Here is a 17,220-nt window from a genome sequence, read left to right as displayed (position 1 = left end):
AAAAGTTAGTTATGAAGGAATAAAAAGTCAGGTATTTGGGAAGCAAAAGTTAATTTCTTCTGAAAAGGAAATGCAACATTAAAGGTTGGGTTGGTCTGTTGTCTATCTTGCTGTAACAGGGCAAAGCTAAACAAAGTTCATATTATAGATATACAGTTGTCAAAATCCTCGGGGTCCGGTTCCAGTCAGTTTGCAATAACGAGTGAAAATTTAAGATTAAATGCATTAAATGCTATGAATCGACTGATATTGCAAAGTATTGTACTATACTCTGCCAAAATTGAAATGATGCACAAAAATATTGTCCTATTACTAATTAGTTTATAAAATGTCTTTCAAAACAGTTAATATAAATGACTATCAAAAAGTTTACAAATGTCTCTCAAAAGTTTATAAAATGTCTTTCAAAAAGTTGATAAAATGTCTCTTTTAAAACTGCAACGCTGGATCAGCTGGAGCCTGGAACGGTATCGGATCTCGAGTAGACATCAGGGCGAATTGAAGAGTATTCTGGCTGCTGGGCACATCATCCGTGAACGTTATAGCACATGTCATGATGTAGAAGTTGAATAGTTCGGTACACACAGAGATAGACGTGTACTATGCGTACTGACGAAGACGGTGTCCGTCAATCGATTAAAAAATGCTGCGCTCACACTCACAGTGATTCATGGCGATCACAGTGATTTATAACAAAAGTGACGATATATAAATATAATGAAATTCGCACTTACGTCACGAACAGTTTAGAAAAAAATTCACGATTTTATAAATATTATATTGACAAACGAACGTCACTATTCTGCCTCCCGATGAAATGAACGAGTTAGAAATCACGTAGGTGTACACGTAATGTACATAATGGACTGCAGCAGCACTAGCACGTGGCGTGAAAAACGGAGTCCTCGGTTAATAGAATCTGCTCCAAGACTGAAACGCATCCGGACTCACTGTCACGAATTGAAGATCCTGGGAAGGTCGCCATGTTGTATTTGCACAGGTTACAAACGTAATAAGTCCTGAATTTGCCTTCTAACGTCCGGATCCTTTATTCTAACACTGCTTCACAAAATTATACACACCAAAGTCATAATTGATAAAATAGTTCGTCGGGATGACGATTCGTGCACGTGATTATAAAATACTCGGGAGACTGGAATAACTCTCTATCGCTCTCTTCTCTCTCTCTCTCTCTCTCTGCCGAGAGCGTGCGGACAGCTGTTTTGTATTCACGCGCAGCTTTGTCTGCACCAATCAGGGGGCAACGTTGATGCGTCTCCATCCAATGAGGAGCCGCATCAATGCTGACGTAATTGATCACGCTGGGGAGAATGGAGGATTAAAAGTAGACCGTGGGAATTTTCACAGGTATCTTATCTGATACCCAATTCCAATAATCTCGCACACTTAATTCCAAGAATTACACATTACAGTGCTACTCATAAGAAAGGTTTTACAATTACTATACAACACTTGGTTCTGCATGTCTCCACAGGTGATTGATAGGCACACAACATGCAGGGACTGCCTGCTCCCATTCTTGTTCTCTGCATGTCCCCACTGATTATTGACAGGCACAGCAAAGGGGACTACTTGCTCCCAGTCCTTGGTTCTGCATGTCTCCACAGGTGATTGATAGGCACACAACATGCAGGGACTGCCTGCTCCCATTCTTGGTCTCTGCGTGTCCCCACTGATCATTGATAGGCACAGCAAAGGGGACTGCCTGCTCCCAGTCCTTGGTTCTGCATGTCTCCACAGGTGATTGATAGGCACAACATGCAGGGACTACCTCCTCGCATTCTTGGTCTCTGCATGTCCCCACTGATCATTGATAGGCACAGCAAAGGGTACTGCCTGCTCCCAGTCCTTGGTTCTGCATGTCCCCACTGGTGATCGATAGGCACAACATGCGAGGACTACTTGCTCCCTGTCCTGGTCTCTGCATTGTCCCCACTGATGATTGACAGGAAGACAAGACCCTTATCCTAGTCTCTGCTATGTCCTAATGCAAAGTTCCATTGGTGTTTGAGTGATGACAAAGCAGTGGAAAGATCCCAGTCATGGCCTCTACATTGTCCCCACTAATGACCACGTGTACAACAAAGCAGAGGACTACAAGATCCTTTTACTGATCTCTGTGATGTCCCAACTGGGACAACATGCAGTTAGCCGCAAGTTCCCAATCCTCGACACTGATGATCGACAGGACAGTGGACAGCCTGCTCTCTGTGATTTCCGCACTGGGACAACACAGTGGATACAGGTTTCCAGTCGCATTGTCCCCACTGATGTTAATTGGACAACTTTTACTGGTCTTTGCGATGTGCCCACAAGGACAACACGCAGTGGACTTAAGAGTTCCAGTCCTTGTCACTGCAATGTCCCCACAGATGCTGGGACAACACACAGTTGACTGAAAGATCTTAGTCCTGGACTCTCCAATGTCCCTACTGGTGATTGGCTGGCTGAACAAGATTGGGCATCCAGGAAGATCACTCTCACAAGTTGATTTTAATCATGCTGCAAGTAAATCAGCCCTCTGAATACTATCACCATGAAAAAAGACCAGATACGAATAATTTTGCATAAAATAAATTTATTGACAAGCAGATATGCAGATTTACATTTACTATCAATCTGATAAAAAGAAGATCGCTTGCTTTAGCTTAAGATTTGGCTGATTATCATATTTCATTTTGTACCGACACAGCCCGCTAAGATCACCTGGAACAAAACCCATCATTCTGGACTCAAGTCTATAACACCCGGGCAAAAAACCAGACGTTCCCTTGTGTCAGTGTCTTTTAACATGGTGCACTTTAGATAAAGTCGTCAGAATCATTTCCATCATCCTGAAAAAGCAAGGAGTGCGATATAATAATTTTATTCACAGCAGAGTCACATTTCAATGGACCAAACTGGATGTGACTATTATGTACAAATGAAAATCTTCACCTTTACTGATTTCCCCCGCTTTTTACGATGTCTACAGGCAGTCTAATTGGTAAAACGCTTGTTTCACGCTATTGGAATTAGACAGCAAATGCAATGACACAAATTTAATGATACATTGAAGTAGGTGCCCACAACTTACTTGATTAGACGTCATATTTTCTTCTTTATGTAAACTTGAGTAACTTCTTAATTCTGCTTCTTCCTGTTTCCGCTTCTTTTCAGCTTTCTCTTTCTCTCTAAGGTCTCGTTGGACAGCTTTTAAACTCGTTCGTTCCTCTACGTCTCGTTTTTCTCTCAAGCCACGAAAGTCTTCATTTAGCTTTTCTTCTTTGGTTTTATTCAGTCTATTCAATATTTCATTCATTTTTTTTTCGACGTGTATCGTTTTTACCTGAAAATATTGAATAGTTTTTCCTTAACTAAGCATTTCATTTGGGATAGTCAATAGACAGAAATTTAATTTCCATCAATTGATCATCACCTCAATTAATTTCTTCGTGGGCAAAACCCACTCAGAAAAGCACCCTGAAACCACTTGCCATCAACTTCTGGCATCTCTTGTGCAAGACAGTGCGTTTACAAAAAATAAAATGCTCAAGAAAATTTCACCGTTTACAGTAGCAGCAAACCAAACGTCTCCTCAGTCAGGTCAGGTACATCTGGATATTTCCAAACATATATAAGCTTGCTCGCCTTATAAATTTCTGATATCATTCATCATAGTCTACCTCCTTAGCTTTGAAGAATCCAACTTGTCCGACATCCATGCCAGCTGTCTTCTTGAGGTTCTCCCATGGTGTGTACACTACATCTATGTTATTCGATTTACAACCTGAATGAAAGGAGGCCGTCTAGTTAGAAGTGAAAAAAAAGTAAATTGTTCATTAATCCAGCCTTATGAAATTTCCCGACTACTCCTTTAACTACCGTACTATACTTCCAACCAGCAGTTTGTACTTTCCCTTTTTGTTGAAATTAGCTCCATTTATAGACGGTAAGACAAGGTGGTGCAATCATACTAGCCTCAGAGTGCATTTATGTGTACTACCAGCCAATTTTCACACTCTAGTAGCTACAATTGTACAGGGGCTATTATTGTACCACTTTACCTTATAGGCTGGACTATTACCTTGTATACTGTTTCCTTTTACAAGTTGGGCGCAGTCAACCAATACAGCTTCTGGCAATGAGTCAATTGTCTCTCCCTGTACAAAATAGAATGAATCTTCAGTACACATAATGGTCATTCAAATTTATAAATATTACACTCTTGATATGTTTCAGAAGATGTCAAGAACAAGGAAGATTGAATTCTTGAATCAAATCAAAGTTCTCTGACCCATTAGGAAGTGGATCTCATCATGAACATGGCAGTAGTGGGTGGGCTACTCGAGAGGTAATTGTCAAACCAGTTCACAGTTGCAGATCATCATACTTCTTCTTCCTCTGCATTCTCAAACTTGGTAATGGCAGTACATGTGATGGTTGTAGGTCTCACCCATCTTAATTTTACTTACTTTATTCAACCTGAGATAAACATGAGCAGATGATAGTTTATCAACATGGAACCTGAAAAATGAACAGTAGAAATAAATAATTTGTAGAATATGAATGTCAAAGGTCAGAAAGGTATGATTTGCCAGGATGGTAATTTTTTATTTGTTGTCATCTGTCTCCAAATGACAGAAGTCAATTGGAACAACAGCTAAATTGTAAATTTTTATCTACAACACAACAGTGAGCTTCCACAATGGATGCTCAAAAATTATGATTATAATTTGTGAATGATGTAGAAGCTCACTAGTATTGTATAAGAACACCTTTGTCCAAAAGCAGTATAAACTCTTTCTTACCAAACATCTTCTGGCCAGCCCCATTTTATGAGTTCCTCATCTGAAATCATAATGGGGGTAAATTGTACTATTTAGTTGTCTTTCTGAAGATTTTGTTTTCATCAGGAAGTTCAGGATGGAAAAAGATACAGTATGCAAATTTGCCAATTGGAGCAAACGACCAGTCTAATATACGGTATGTCCAGTAAAAATCGAGCTACAGATAAGAAACTGACATCGAAGACTTGTATTTCGAAAGAACCTGGTGCTGGCCTATATTTTAGTCCCAGCTAAATCAACATGAGTGCAGAGTCGCCCCCCCCCCCAAAGATAACTAGGCACAGGGTTTTTGCTCACTGCAGGGATTTTTTATTAATCAAAACTTGACATAACAGCTTGACGGTTGCATATTTAACGAGCAACAATGGTGACTCACTTTCATGTTTATCCAATCCCATGTAGATAAGATGAGATGGAAGGACAACTGGAATCAAAGAGAAAGAGATAATAACAGGAATTACTTTTAGAAGTCTGATACTATACTGTCTATGGGCCTATATAGTATACCAGGATTTGATTGACGAAAAATGTTACATAGAAATCATGATGTTGGGTCGCAGACCAAGAAAAACTAAACTTTGAAGAAATCGGCCTGGCGACTAAATCATGGATCAGTTAGTGGTTAAAAGAATGTAAAATGCCCAGGACATGAACACGTAGGGTTAACGTAGAATTAAGAATAGAATCATCACTATCAGTCTCTTCCGAGCCTTCTTTCTTGCTCCCTCTTGGACATCTTGCTCCGTCTTCTACCTGAACCCTTCTACAATGTTTTGACCCCTTACTACTGACACTTAATTCAGTGGCCTGTGGTGACATTAACTTATAAAAAGGACATAGGCTAGTAGTCGGGTCTCGTCGGTTACGGTCGGTAATTAGTACGACCATTCAGTCATCATTACTATAGGCGAGTATAAGTCTGTTTCAAGATAGTGTCTCGCTTCAAGGTGGATTTACAGGTAGATTAAGTGATTATCTTGATGATTTACCGTTACTTGTGAAATAAAACACCATTTTGAGTGTGGTAGAAGGATTTTTTGAGAAAAACGGGACAATTTTTTTTTTCTGGCTGGAAACTGAAGAACTGAAATTTTCCAATCCACCGTCGCCGTCACTTCACAATTTATGTGTTGTTGTGCACCAACCGAAATCACTTTTTTTTAAATATAAAATTCGTTCCTTTGATAACAAATAGATGGTTGCAAGTGGGTTTTTTATTTTGGTTCGTTCGAGTAAAATTTAGTATATATTTGAGGTAATATAGAGATAAAATGAACCAGTTTCATTTTTGGTACAGCCTATATATTTGTTGCTCGATGCTGATTGGTCGGAAATTTAGAGGGCAGTTTAAAAGCCAAACAAAAACACCCAATAACATAAACACAACATAAATTCCATTTTAATCCGCTTTTCATCGTTTTTCAATCATCGCCAGGTAAATTTTCTTGTTTTGGGAATCTTCCCTGACCAATTTCGCCTCGCCTCGACCCGAAATTGAACTGAATAAACTTGCCCAATCGGCCAATGATGGACAAAAGCTTGAAAAAGTTCTCTAAAAAAGTAAGACTAGGCCTACTGACTTCACTTACACTTTACAGCCAGTACAGGCCAAGCCCAATGCCAGTACAATGTACAGTGGTGGTGCCTCCTATGGTCAACCAACCCTTTGGATTGGAATAGTCCCCTTTCCTTCCACATGTCCCACAGAATTTACAGTTCAGCCTTTTCAGAATTGCAAATTTTTTCTCCTCTTTTTTGACAATGTCTGATTTGAGGTATGCTCTTGCTTTTCTTCAGATCTAGCAGTAAAAAGCATGAGTGTGTTCGTACTCGCTGATGCCTGTGAGTGTGAGGGAGAAAACATTTCAAGAATACTCGACAAACTGACAAAAGATGGTAAGACTGTAAGAGAGTGTTTGCAAAGTTTCGGGTGGAAATCTTTTTATTTGGTATTACCAAGAGGCAATAAATTCTCAAGGAAAAGAATCCGATGGTGTGAGTGAGATTCACCAATAAATACAACTCTTGTGCATATATATTTTTGTATTACTTTATTTCAGGCAGCCCATGTAAGTTATTGGGTGACCCAAGGAGATTTACACACCACCGAGTGACCACCTTACCTGGTCTATTTATGACAGCGTATAAGCAAGCAAGACTTGAGAAAAATGAGCGTCAGATTTTACTGAGCCATGAAGACCATTTGATAGCCATTCAGCTGTGTCTTGCAGAAATGAACAAACAGGTAAGTTGCTTGAGTGAGGAGATTTTTACAGTAAGGGTCAGGGCTAACACTATGACAAACCCAAACAATGTATGGGAGGTTTCACGCAATCACGGTATGATGATCATTCTCTGCATGCTGTGTAATACATGGGGGGGGGGGATACCCCGCTGCTTGTCTTAATCTGGTGCTTTATGCTCAGTCTATTACTTTCTCTATCCTGGCCTTTATTTTGGGTTTCAAGATTTTCTCATTGATCATTTCAGAATATTGGCGACTTTGACGTTGAAATGAGTAAAGTATTAGAGATGTCCAGAAAAATCAACAAGAAGAAACTTACAAATGTAGAATCGGAAGATCTCTTTGATGACATTGATGAGGAATTATCAAAGCTCTTTGATGCCTATAAAGAATTTCTTCAAAGTTGCAACGTATATGACATGGCCGATTTATTCCGAGCAGTTCTAGACAATAGCTGTCTCGATGTGGTGGAATCCGTCTTTGAAGGGTCCAACTTCATACTCCTTCAAGCTCCATCCACAGATCTTGAGGTAAGCAAATTTAGGAGCATGTTGTGCAGATGCGAATACTTCTACCCCAAAAATTTGTAGCGTAGAAAATAAAAAGATTCTAGGGGCTATGAAATGAAATTAGTTGCCTACAGACGTTTGATAGGGAGGTTGAGCTGTTTCAAATGCCCAAGTAGCTGGCTACCTTGAAATGATGCAATCTGAGAACCTTACTTATGATCTGTCGATGCCATTACCTCATCAAATCTATCTGATCAGATTTATCCCAATTTCTTTTTTAGAAAGAAATGCTACAGTTTGTGTGCAGGGGAAAAGCTTTGGTGAAACTAACATGTGAAGAAGAGTTAAATGAAGGGGGTGACGTAAACATCATGACAGAAGATGTAGCAGATGTGGATGACATCATAGCTTTGCTCAAGAAACACGGACCTTCCACCTCTCCAATATCAGTGACTGAGGTATGGCTTTTTGTAATTACAGCAGGGCCAGGTTGTTAAAAGCATGTTAGCTACCAAAGCATGTTAGTTGCACAACCAGCATGTGTGAAAAGTAAAAACCTAACAAAAGTAGGCCCTACTCTATATTATGTCTTGGTCTGAGCTTGTGTTTCACTTCTCAAAACTACTTAGAACCACTGATGGTCCTTCTGATTGATGGACAGAATCTTTTTCGCTGAAAATTTTCCCCACAGCATTGTCCCCATTTCTGACACTTTTCACTCATTTGTACAATTACTTTCAGGGTCATGTCCGAGGCATATTTGTTTCTTACCTCCACCTATTGGTCAACTCAAGAAATGAACTGTCGCTCGCCAGAGTTATCAACATCCCAGACCGGGAATTAGACCAGCAGGCTTTCACCGATATCAAGAGAGTCGCCAAAGAAAAGAATATGTCCATGTGCCAAGTAAGTGACTGGTTTACTCACTTCAGTTCTGCTCAGCTAAAAAGATTGTCCCCTTTTAACATCTGAGGGAAAAGACTAGTTTACTGGTTGTGGCAAAGTCCATCTTTCTGTCATCTGTTCACTAATAATGTACTAACTCCTCAACATCTGATCCATTGTTGACCATTACCTTGTATGTAACGTCGTAATCTCGTCACATTTCAGGTTGCCCTATCCTATGTCATGAAGATACGTCTTGGTGGTCGGAGTTATGCCCCAGACCCAAACTCGCCCCTTGGACCTCATGTCAAGGGTCTGGGTGACTTTACTGATCTCATTCACAAGCTGCAGATGTTTGCGGAGGAAGAGCCTGATGTCAAGTACGTGGTTCTCTTTTCTAGTGTGTTTTTTGGTGTGTTTTCTTCATCTCAAGAGATGTAGGATTTGTCATCTTTCATTCTGGGCGTATGTTGCCTGTGTGGTGTTGCCATGTCAGAATGATGAATTAGTCAGACAAAGCTTTGTATGATAATGTCCACAGCTTGACAAAGCCCAACATGGTTGCAGTAAATGTAGTGCGTACAGAACTAAAACATCACAGCTACAACTGTCCTTTTTTAAAGCATCTTATTCATCTTTTGCAGGACTTCAATATCAAAAGTCATTAGGGTTATCAAGAATGCCATAGTGAAATGTAAAGAGACTCTGATTAAGACAGACTCTGTGGAGAGGGTGGCAGAAACAATTACAAAAGATGCTCTTACTTTGAGCGAAAATGTGGAAGAGCTGTATGGATGCAGCCCGGAAAGGGTTAGTGTGAAAACTTTCTTCAGAGAGATCGCTTCTTTGAATAGCGTGTGTGCTCATCTGCTGCAAACTCTAATACTTAAGCTCCACCCTCGTGGGATTGTTATCTCTTGCCCTACAACCTCAGTGTTCGATTCCTTATGTTTTAGAAACATGCATCTTCCAATCTTTGCCTAAAAAACGGATAAGTCTCAAACTCTTATTCTAGAAAGCAAGTGAAGGTGGATCTGCTCTCGGAAGGAAAACTCTAAAAGTGTTCAGAGCATTAACAGATGAGGAATCTACGTTACCATTTACCAGTAAAGCGGCTTACATACTCAGTGACATCATGTCCAGTCAAAAGACACCAATAAGATTCCCTTGTCTGCTTTCAAAATTCAGGTTTGTTCTTGGAGTTTTCCTTCAATTTTTTACAACACTGGATCATCTGAGTAAAGACTACCAAACAGTTAACTCGCCAGAGGATACCAGTGGTACAGTGGTTTAAGCATATTTCGATATGAAGTAAAACCTAGGCAAGCCCAAAAAAACATCCTAGAAGTAAAATAGTTCTCCTTAAACCCAGAAAATTTATGTTAAAAGTGACGCTGTCTTGTTCATTTTAGATCGCCAGAAAATTTGGATGAAATTGTTGACGAGCCAGAGCTTAATGCACCACTTGCCCATCGTTTGAAGGCCAAATTCCATGGTGACACACCAAAGGTATGTACATGGACATGTGTTGTCAAAAAAACTTTGTTTGTTCATTTTAAAACTACATGTACTTTCATCAATATCAAATTGAATATATGCATTCATTTTTAGAAGCCGGTGGTACCAAGGTTCCAATCATGCATGGACTGGGCTGGGTCAAAAGATGACATTGGCATCAACAAAGACTCTCACATTCTGTCTGAAAAAGAGATTAAATTGATTGAAAAGGAAAGAAATCGATGGTAAGTGTATGCTGATGAAATTCTCTTCAGAAAATTTGCCAGCTCACAGTTGTCTCCCCACCGCCTTCCACCCCTTGCGTAAAAAATGATTGTGGACGCTTATGGACAATCTTGGTTGAGGATATACATGTATGAAGCCCATAGGAGCTTTTTAATCCCCACAATGCCAAAAAAATGTAAGTTAGTGCATCTTGTAATATTTGACAAACTCTAATTTCTTCGTTTATCCTTTTTCTAGCAATGATGTCAGATCATCACTCTTGAATAGCAAGAAAGAAAAGTTACACAGCAAACCAGTTGAGTCACGATTGGACCAAGAGAACGTCGTAATATTGCAAATAGACAATGAAACATTTTCAAAATGTGATTCAAATAAGGATTCAGGGTTGTGTTTGAAAGAAAAATTAAATCCTAAAGTAGGTGTTGGATCGAGGAAAAGGAAAAAGGACTCTTCAGAGGAGCCAAAGGTTACTGCTGCTAAAAAGGTCAAGAGGGCACCTGTTGCCCAAAAGAGTAAAAAGAGTAAGGTCCCTGAGATTTCCAAAGGGCAAAAAAGATTGACTGACTTTTTCAGACTCTAATAAAGTTTTGATCTGTGGCAATATAAACAGGTTTGTGGAATCAGAACTTTTCTTATATCAGTCTGGAAATTGGGGAGAGATTGTTGGAGTTGGGGTTGAGATTGTTAATGTTGCAATCCATATGTTTTCTTCTTCGATTCTGGAAGACACCATGGATCTATCTATCATGTGTAAATTTATGATAATTTATTTTAAATTTAAATGTATCTTATATTAATTATTGTCACGTAAATGACATTAGGTTGTGTTGTATTTTATAGGTTGTGTTGTATTTTATTATCATGTGAATGGAAAATAAAAGGATTCATATCCAAGAATTATGAAGAGGAACTGATCCTGAAATAGTCAAATGCCTTTTTGTCTTTAGTGTCAAGGCAGTATTAATGAACATGTGTTTTTATTTTCAAAAGGGTGCCATACATCACATCGCAATCACCTTATATAATTTTGATCACATGACAAGCCTGCAAATGATAATCATCAGGAGTTTTGTATTATGACCCTTTGAAAGAGCAAATGTGATAAAAATTTGCAATAAATTCCCTCCAAAAAAGAACAAAACAATTGATTCTGCAATTGATGTAAGAACATTTCCCTTTGTATTTTGGATCAAAGATTAAAAGTACTTTTATTTCATCATTTCATGATCTTCTAATTTTATACTAATTTATTTCAAATATATCAAAGATGCATTTCATAAATCATGTTGTCGTGTTGTTTTCTGGACGATGAAGAATCCCTTATGAGCCACTTTGTGGTTAAGTGTTTTAACTTAGAAGCTGCTCCACGCATCCCCCGGTACTCCGCAATGCAGTAAATGCTTGGAGGCCTAGACCTTCTGTGTTACCCGATTAGTCTGTCATCTTTCCATTGTGTCATGGGAATCATCTATTAGTCTATGATCATGATCCTTTCTATTGCAAAGACACTAGGGGTTATTATATGTATATTCATTATCTATTGCCTATCATTGGGTTCCAGATATGTTTTTGTAGTTTTTACGGTGTTTGCACCCTATATATTAGTTTGCCCTGATTTTTACAGTTTTTGCATCCCATATAATTGTGTGCCGCGTTCTTGACACGACATGTACATTCGTACTCTCCATGCATACAGAAGGATCAGCTACCAGGCAAGTGCGCGAAATTCGAGAAGTTGTTTGTTTGCCTTTTCTTACAAAAATCTTCGATAACTCGTTCCACAACGGTAGTATTTTCATGAATTTTATTTCTGATGTTAGATATTTATTGCAGATTGCATTGAATTTATTTTTTTGTCTTAAGACGCGTTAATCGTCAAGAATCTGACCTTTTTGTGAAGGCCGATTTTCGGTTTGTCCAAAAAACCTGGCTTACCGGATTTTGCGGAGTCGTTTCGGCGAAATGACAACGCTTTAAATGTAGCCGGGTATTTAGTTGTGAGTCGTGATCTAGGAATCAACAGAGTCCACACCAAGAGCACTCACGATAGACTCCCAAATCAATATGTTATAAATTTGGTTGATGATCAAACTCAAAGGGTGTCGTTTTTGTATATTTCATGACCACTCATCAATCATTTTCGTCTTCATTTTTACAGGCCCTAAAAATCAAAGATGTCTGAAAACTCAATACGCGTGTCTACATTAAATACAGCTAATCTTGGAAATGGAAAGAAACCATCAAGGAGTGGCAAGGTAAGGTATGACTCTTCTAAATTCGTTGTTCTTTGCCATACAAACAATTGTACTTTTTACTATTTTCTCTGCATTCTATTTATTTTCTAACTCATTTCACTCCAATTAGATCAAAAAACGACCAGGACTGAAGACACTACAGCCATCTGCACACAATACCAAGCAAGTTGTTGGAAACAGAAGAGAAAATTTCTTCACAGTAAGTTTCTAAACACTCTCATATTCTTCTTCTGTTGAATCGGATTTCCTCTTGATCATGTTAGGGAAAGAGAAATTTGTTTCCTGACTCCACCTGTCACTACGTGTGACTGACAGCCGTAAATGTTCATTTTCTTCAGAAGTACATGTATTAGAGACCCCTATCAAACTCAAAGAAAACTGGTTCTTTACAATTTTGAGTTTACTGGTACAGGTATGCGTTTGTAAAGATGTAGCTTCACTTCCAGCCCAAGAAAAGCCAAAAACGGAAACTCGATGACGAAAACCAGAGCGAGGGTACACCAACAAAAGTTGCCAAAGTCATTAAACCAAGACCAGCATCGGAACTCAAAATATTTCATGACCCTGAGCCGGAAAATGAAACCATAGATAAAGAGGCTTATGAGTTAATGGTGCAAGGTATGTTGAAGGCTTTTGATTTTATATAAGACCTTGGTTGCCACGCTACATTGTTTTCAATGTAAAATGCAATATGCCTCATTTTGCCAACATCAGCTTGGTGTCGCAACCAGAGTACTGCTCTGGGTTGGTATAAAATATTTCAAACAATATTTTAAAATTGAACAATTTGAAGTACATCTTTATTGACAATTCAATTTGAAATCCTGGAAGTCACAGAATCCAATCAACCCATGAATAATAGCTTATGTTTGCATGATTATAGCCACTGATCTGCTTCAAAAGACAATAACTTGTACATTTTCAGAGACTGTGCCTGAGTCTTACTGGGAAGAAGTTGCAGAACAGAGAAGAGTTGCTTTAGCTGATGCATTAGATGAAAATGAAAAGGTAGGAGAAGCCAAGATATCAAAATTGCTCTACCAGTCATTTGACGGGATAACCAATTTCAACACCAAATGCAGAATTTTTGACGCGAAATCACCCAGTTTGCAGTATTTGATACAAACCTGAGGGCCCGGAAACAGCCCCTTTTTTGTCTCTGTGAACCGTGAGCTCTGGCCATATGTCCTCAACAGAAATGTGTAATTGTCTTCCATTCTTTTCCAGCTTCACACAAAAATTGATCATTTGAAGGAAGAAAACAGAAGACTGAGTGCTGTAGCAGAGCAGGCTGAATACTTTGCATCAGTCGTTAAGGTGAGTGGCTCCATCTGATGTTACCCTGTAGAACTAACTGCACCAAAAAAATAGGCCAGGACCCCCTCACTAAGCTTTTATATCTTGAAGACCAGTCCTGCATTGCGCTTATATAAAAATACCAAGAATAGATTAATCTACACTTGCTACATAGCCAAATTCTGAAAAGCTTATCTTTCAAAATTGCAGATGCTGACAGAAGATGATGATAAGCAGGATGAAGACAAAAACGATGAAGATGGAAATGAAACGAAAGCAAAAGTAACTGATAATGATGATGGAGTTTTTGAATTGGAAGCCGGAATGAAGGACGACGTGAAGTCAGACTCTGAAAGCACTGATACTGATACAACCAGTGATCCATAAATCTTTTGTGGTATTGTAAAGCGTCAAGAAACTCAGGGAAATTCATGTACATGGTCTTGTCATAAAGATTTGGATGTAAAGTCCAGATTTTTTTCCTGCAGAAACCTTTCTAAAAGGGGCAGTGAAATTAAAGCATGGTCACAAATTTCGGCTGTTTTATTTTTGTGTTCAGGGTCAATTAGGGACTAGCACAGAATATTTCAAAGTCTCTGAACATCTAAAATCTTGTTTCAGATGTATTATCCAAGTTAATACTGCCACTTACTCATTTTGAAATTATAGGATAGATTGAAACAGTAACTGACCTGCAAAAACATATCGTCTGTATTTTTTAGCCATTTTAAATTCTGTGATATTTTTTTATTTATTGACTGATTTCCCCCACGAGTGCCATTTCACTCTCCTGAGGGTTAAATTTCAGAATCATATGGTCCATTGAGACCAGTCAAACCTCTCCAAAGCTCAGTGATCTTCACATGGTCTAAGGCCGAGTGGGTGAATTGAATTGTTGGACAATATGTATTGTATGGCCAAATACTGTCCAGTCTAAAATGATAAGTGTAGTGTATGGCACAGAACAAAAGTGTCTTATTTGCTTATGTTTTTCTGTCGGCTTGTCTTATGGTGTCCTTGTAATGAGGAAAGTCATGTTCAAAATCACCAGACAAATGTAGCTTGTCAAAATGGTAAGCAAAATTCGAGATCTTGAAAATGTATTTCTTCTGTACGTAGAGCTGAACTGTTGGTCGACATTTCACCAAGATCTCAATGCCACTTTTAAATGTATCCAAGGAGTGGACCTGATTGATATTTTTATAATAAATGTACATAATGATAAGTAGTGTAATCTCTGAATCTCTCCTCGTTTCACAAATAGCAAAAATGTTATTCATTTGTGCTTATTGTGAGAAAGGGATAACATGATTGTGTGGATGTGATAGTTGTGACAGACTTGGTAGATGGGTGGCATAGTGATAGTAGCTGGAGCACCAAACTCATAATCGGGATGTTGGGTGTTCGTCTCTCCTTTACATTATGGCTTGCTTCTTTATAAATCAATGGGGAGGAGTTTGACCATTGTGAAATATCGGCCTCCCACAATTGGAACCCCTGACTTTTGTAATCATGGGCAACCCTCTTTGAACATCCAGGTGTCCGGGGGAAATAATCTGGAAGAGACTGGTCTTGGCCTTGACAAAAATCTGGATTTCCCTAGGCTGTACTCCTGCTGTCATCTGGAGGACAACAGTCGTTGTATTGCGAGAGATTGTCCTTTTATATTTGGAGACTGGTGTCTTCAGGAAGGAATCTCTGAAGGAGACTGTCCTCAGTCTTGATAAATGTGGATGTCCATATAGGCTGTACTCGGGTGTCGTCTGGAGAACAGGAGTCCTTGTATTGAGAGAGATTGTCCTTTCACAATTGGAGACAGGTGTCTTCCGGAAGGATTCTTTAAAGGAGACTGTCCTCAGTCTTGATAAATGTGGATGTCCAGATAGGCTGTACTCGGGTGTCATCTGGAGAACCGGAGTCCTTGTATTAGGAGAGATTGTCCTTTCATAATTGGAGACCGGTGTCTTTAGGAGGGATTCTCTAAAGGAGACTGTCCTCAGTCTTGATAAATGTGGATGTTTATATAGGCTGTACTCTGTTGTCGTTTGGAGAACAGGAGTCCTTGTATTGGGAGAGATTGTCCTTCAAAATTGGAGACCGGTGTCTTTAGGAAGGATTCATCTGTCTCAATAAATGTGGATGTCCCTAGCCTGTACTGGTACTGTCATCTGGAGTCCTTGTATTCGGAGAGACTTTCCTTTTCACAATTGGAGACCAGTGTCTTCAGGAGGGATTCTCTGGAGGAGTCTCTCCTCAATCTTGACAATTGTGGACGTCCCTTAGCTGTGTACTCGTGCTGTCATCTGGAAGACCGGAGTCCTTGTATTGGGAGAGACTACTGTTATCAGGGGCAATCTTCTTGGAAAACCCGGCCAAACTTCTCTGCAGTACTCTCCCCGTTTCTAGAGAAGTAAACTGGAGGAGACTGTCCTCAGCATGACAAATGTGGATGTCCTTTGTCTAGTCGTCTTGAGGACATGAATCCTTGTATTCCGAGGGAGAGATTGTCCTCTATCAAATACAGATGTTTTCAGGAATGATTCACAACTTCAAAGGATTGTCCTCACTTGTGTTTTGTCTCAGGAAATGGAGGGACTGACACAAATAGAATAAGAACATTATGAAGCAGTGTCCAAAGAGCTTCCGACCAGAACACTTGTGACAGTTTTGAAAGTTGACCAGTTTGAATGTTTCTTTCATCCTGATTGTGACTATACAATAGTAAAAGTGACCACTCTTCCTATCTGACCATTCCACTAGACAGTGACAGATCTCTACACACTAAGGACGAGGGCGAACCCTGTTTTTAGGACAGAGACCAAGGACATCACCAGCAGACTGCATAATGAGGAAATCAGGGGTCACACTTCACTCCTACGATCCAGCTCAGGCTCGTATTCCCAGGGAGAAATGGCTGACAGACAGGTGTCTTCAGGAAGGATTCACAACTTGGAGGAGACTGTGCTCTCTTGAAAGTTGTCCCAGGACAGGTGTCTTTAGGAGAGATGCACAACTTGGAGGAGACAGTGCTTACTTGAGAGTTGTCTTGGAACAGGTGTCTTTAGGAAGGATTCACGACTTGGAGGAGACCGTCCTCATTTGAGAGTCGTCTCAGTGCAGGTGTCTTTATCCCATGACATATGTCTTTAGGAGGGATGCACAACTTGGAGGAGACTGTGCTCACTGGAGAGTTGTCTTGGTACAGGTGTCTTTAGGAAGGATGCACAACCTGGAGGTGACTGTGCTCTCTTGAGAATTGTCCCAGGACGGGTGTCTTTAGGAGGGATTCACAACATGGAGGTGACTGTGCTCTCTTGAGAGTTGTCAAAGGACAGGTGTCTTTAAGAGGGATTTACAACATGGAGGAGACCGTCCTCACTTAAGAGTTGTCTCGGGACCAGGAGGAGCTGGCATAAATAGTGCATTGATTTGGAACT

At 39.6% G+C, this 17,220-nt stretch overlaps 3 protein-coding genes and 1 long non-coding RNA gene across 4 annotated transcripts; 3 read left to right on the top strand and 1 right to left on the bottom strand.

Moving 5' to 3' along the window:
* Positions 1 to 2,588: 2,588 nt before the first annotated feature.
* On the bottom strand, positions 2,589 to 5,952 carry LOC135486236 (coiled-coil domain-containing protein 25-like). Its single transcript, XM_064768896.1, has 8 exons — positions 5,840 to 5,952; positions 5,227 to 5,274; positions 4,812 to 4,851; positions 4,476 to 4,527; positions 4,088 to 4,163; positions 3,687 to 3,790; positions 3,098 to 3,349; positions 2,589 to 2,855 (listed from the first exon to the last, which is right to left on the bottom strand). Exons 1-8 carry the CDS (start codon positions 5,862 to 5,864, stop codon positions 2,823 to 2,825), a joined length of 630 nt encoding a protein of 209 aa, XP_064624966.1. The 5' UTR covers positions 5,865 to 5,952; the 3' UTR covers positions 2,589 to 2,822.
* On the top strand, positions 4,258 to 10,100 carry LOC135486823 (PCNA-interacting partner-like). Its single transcript, XM_064769925.1, has 10 exons — positions 4,258 to 4,354; positions 6,648 to 6,746; positions 6,911 to 7,095; positions 7,341 to 7,625; positions 7,886 to 8,062; positions 8,346 to 8,510; positions 8,715 to 8,869; positions 9,134 to 9,299; positions 9,505 to 9,677; positions 9,902 to 10,100. The coding sequence occupies exons 2-10, from the start codon at positions 6,665 to 6,667 to the stop codon at positions 10,098 to 10,100; spliced, it is 1,587 nt and encodes a 528-aa protein (XP_064625995.1). The 5' UTR covers positions 4,258 to 4,354; positions 6,648 to 6,664.
* A 1,851-nt stretch (positions 10,101 to 11,951) lies between these two features.
* On the top strand, positions 11,952 to 13,618 carry LOC135486822 (geminin-like). The gene is made up of 5 exons (XM_064769924.1): positions 11,952 to 12,018; positions 12,391 to 12,487; positions 12,597 to 12,686; positions 12,934 to 13,105; positions 13,413 to 13,618. The coding sequence occupies exons 2-5, from the start codon at positions 12,407 to 12,409 to the stop codon at positions 13,616 to 13,618; spliced, it is 549 nt and encodes a 182-aa protein (XP_064625994.1). The 5' UTR covers positions 11,952 to 12,018; positions 12,391 to 12,406.
* Positions 13,619 to 13,716: 98 nt separating this feature from the next.
* LOC135487269 (uncharacterized) lies at positions 13,717 to 15,008 on the top strand. The gene is made up of 2 exons (XR_010446798.1): positions 13,717 to 13,804; positions 13,994 to 15,008. It is a non-coding gene; the product is annotated as an uncharacterized LOC135487269 (long non-coding RNA).
* The last annotated feature ends 2,212 nt before the right edge of the window (positions 15,009 to 17,220 follow it).

This window comes from Lineus longissimus, chromosome 4, assembly GCF_910592395.1.
Source record: "Lineus longissimus chromosome 4, tnLinLong1.2, whole genome shotgun sequence".
NCBI classification, from domain to species: domain Eukaryota; kingdom Metazoa; phylum Nemertea; class Pilidiophora; order Heteronemertea; family Lineidae; genus Lineus; species Lineus longissimus.
This window is presented reverse-complemented; position numbering and strand designations above follow the sequence as displayed.

Bases quoted from the DNA above. Each gene is read 5' to 3' on its own strand.
- LOC135486236 (XM_064768896.1), bottom strand. From the start codon at position 5,864: ATGGTGTTTTATTTCACAAGTAACG. The intron at 4,164-4,475 runs GTAAGTAAAATT...TATTTTGTACAG, and splicing joins TTTATCTCAGGTTGAATAAA to GGAGAGACAATTGACTCATT. The intron at 3,350-3,686 runs GTAGACTATGAT...CAATATTTTCAG, and splicing joins GATTCTTCAAAGCTAAGGAG to GTAAAAACGATACACGTCGA.
- LOC135486823 (XM_064769925.1), top strand. From the start codon at position 6,665: ATGAGTGTGTTCGTACTCGCTGATGCCTGTGAGTGTGAGGGAGAAAAC. The intron at 6,747-6,910 runs GTAAGACTGTAA...ACTTTATTTCAG, and splicing joins CGACAAACTGACAAAAGATG to GCAGCCCATGTAAGTTATTG. The intron at 7,096-7,340 runs GTAAGTTGCTTG...TGATCATTTCAG, and splicing joins TTGCAGAAATGAACAAACAG to AATATTGGCGACTTTGACGT.
- LOC135486822 (XM_064769924.1), top strand. From the start codon at position 12,407: ATGTCTGAAAACTCAATACGCGTGTCTACATTAAATACAGCTAATCTT. The intron at 12,488-12,596 runs GTAAGGTATGAC...CACTCCAATTAG, and splicing joins AACCATCAAGGAGTGGCAAG to ATCAAAAAACGACCAGGACT. The intron at 12,687-12,933 runs GTAAGTTTCTAA...CTTCACTTCCAG, and splicing joins GAAGAGAAAATTTCTTCACA to CCCAAGAAAAGCCAAAAACG.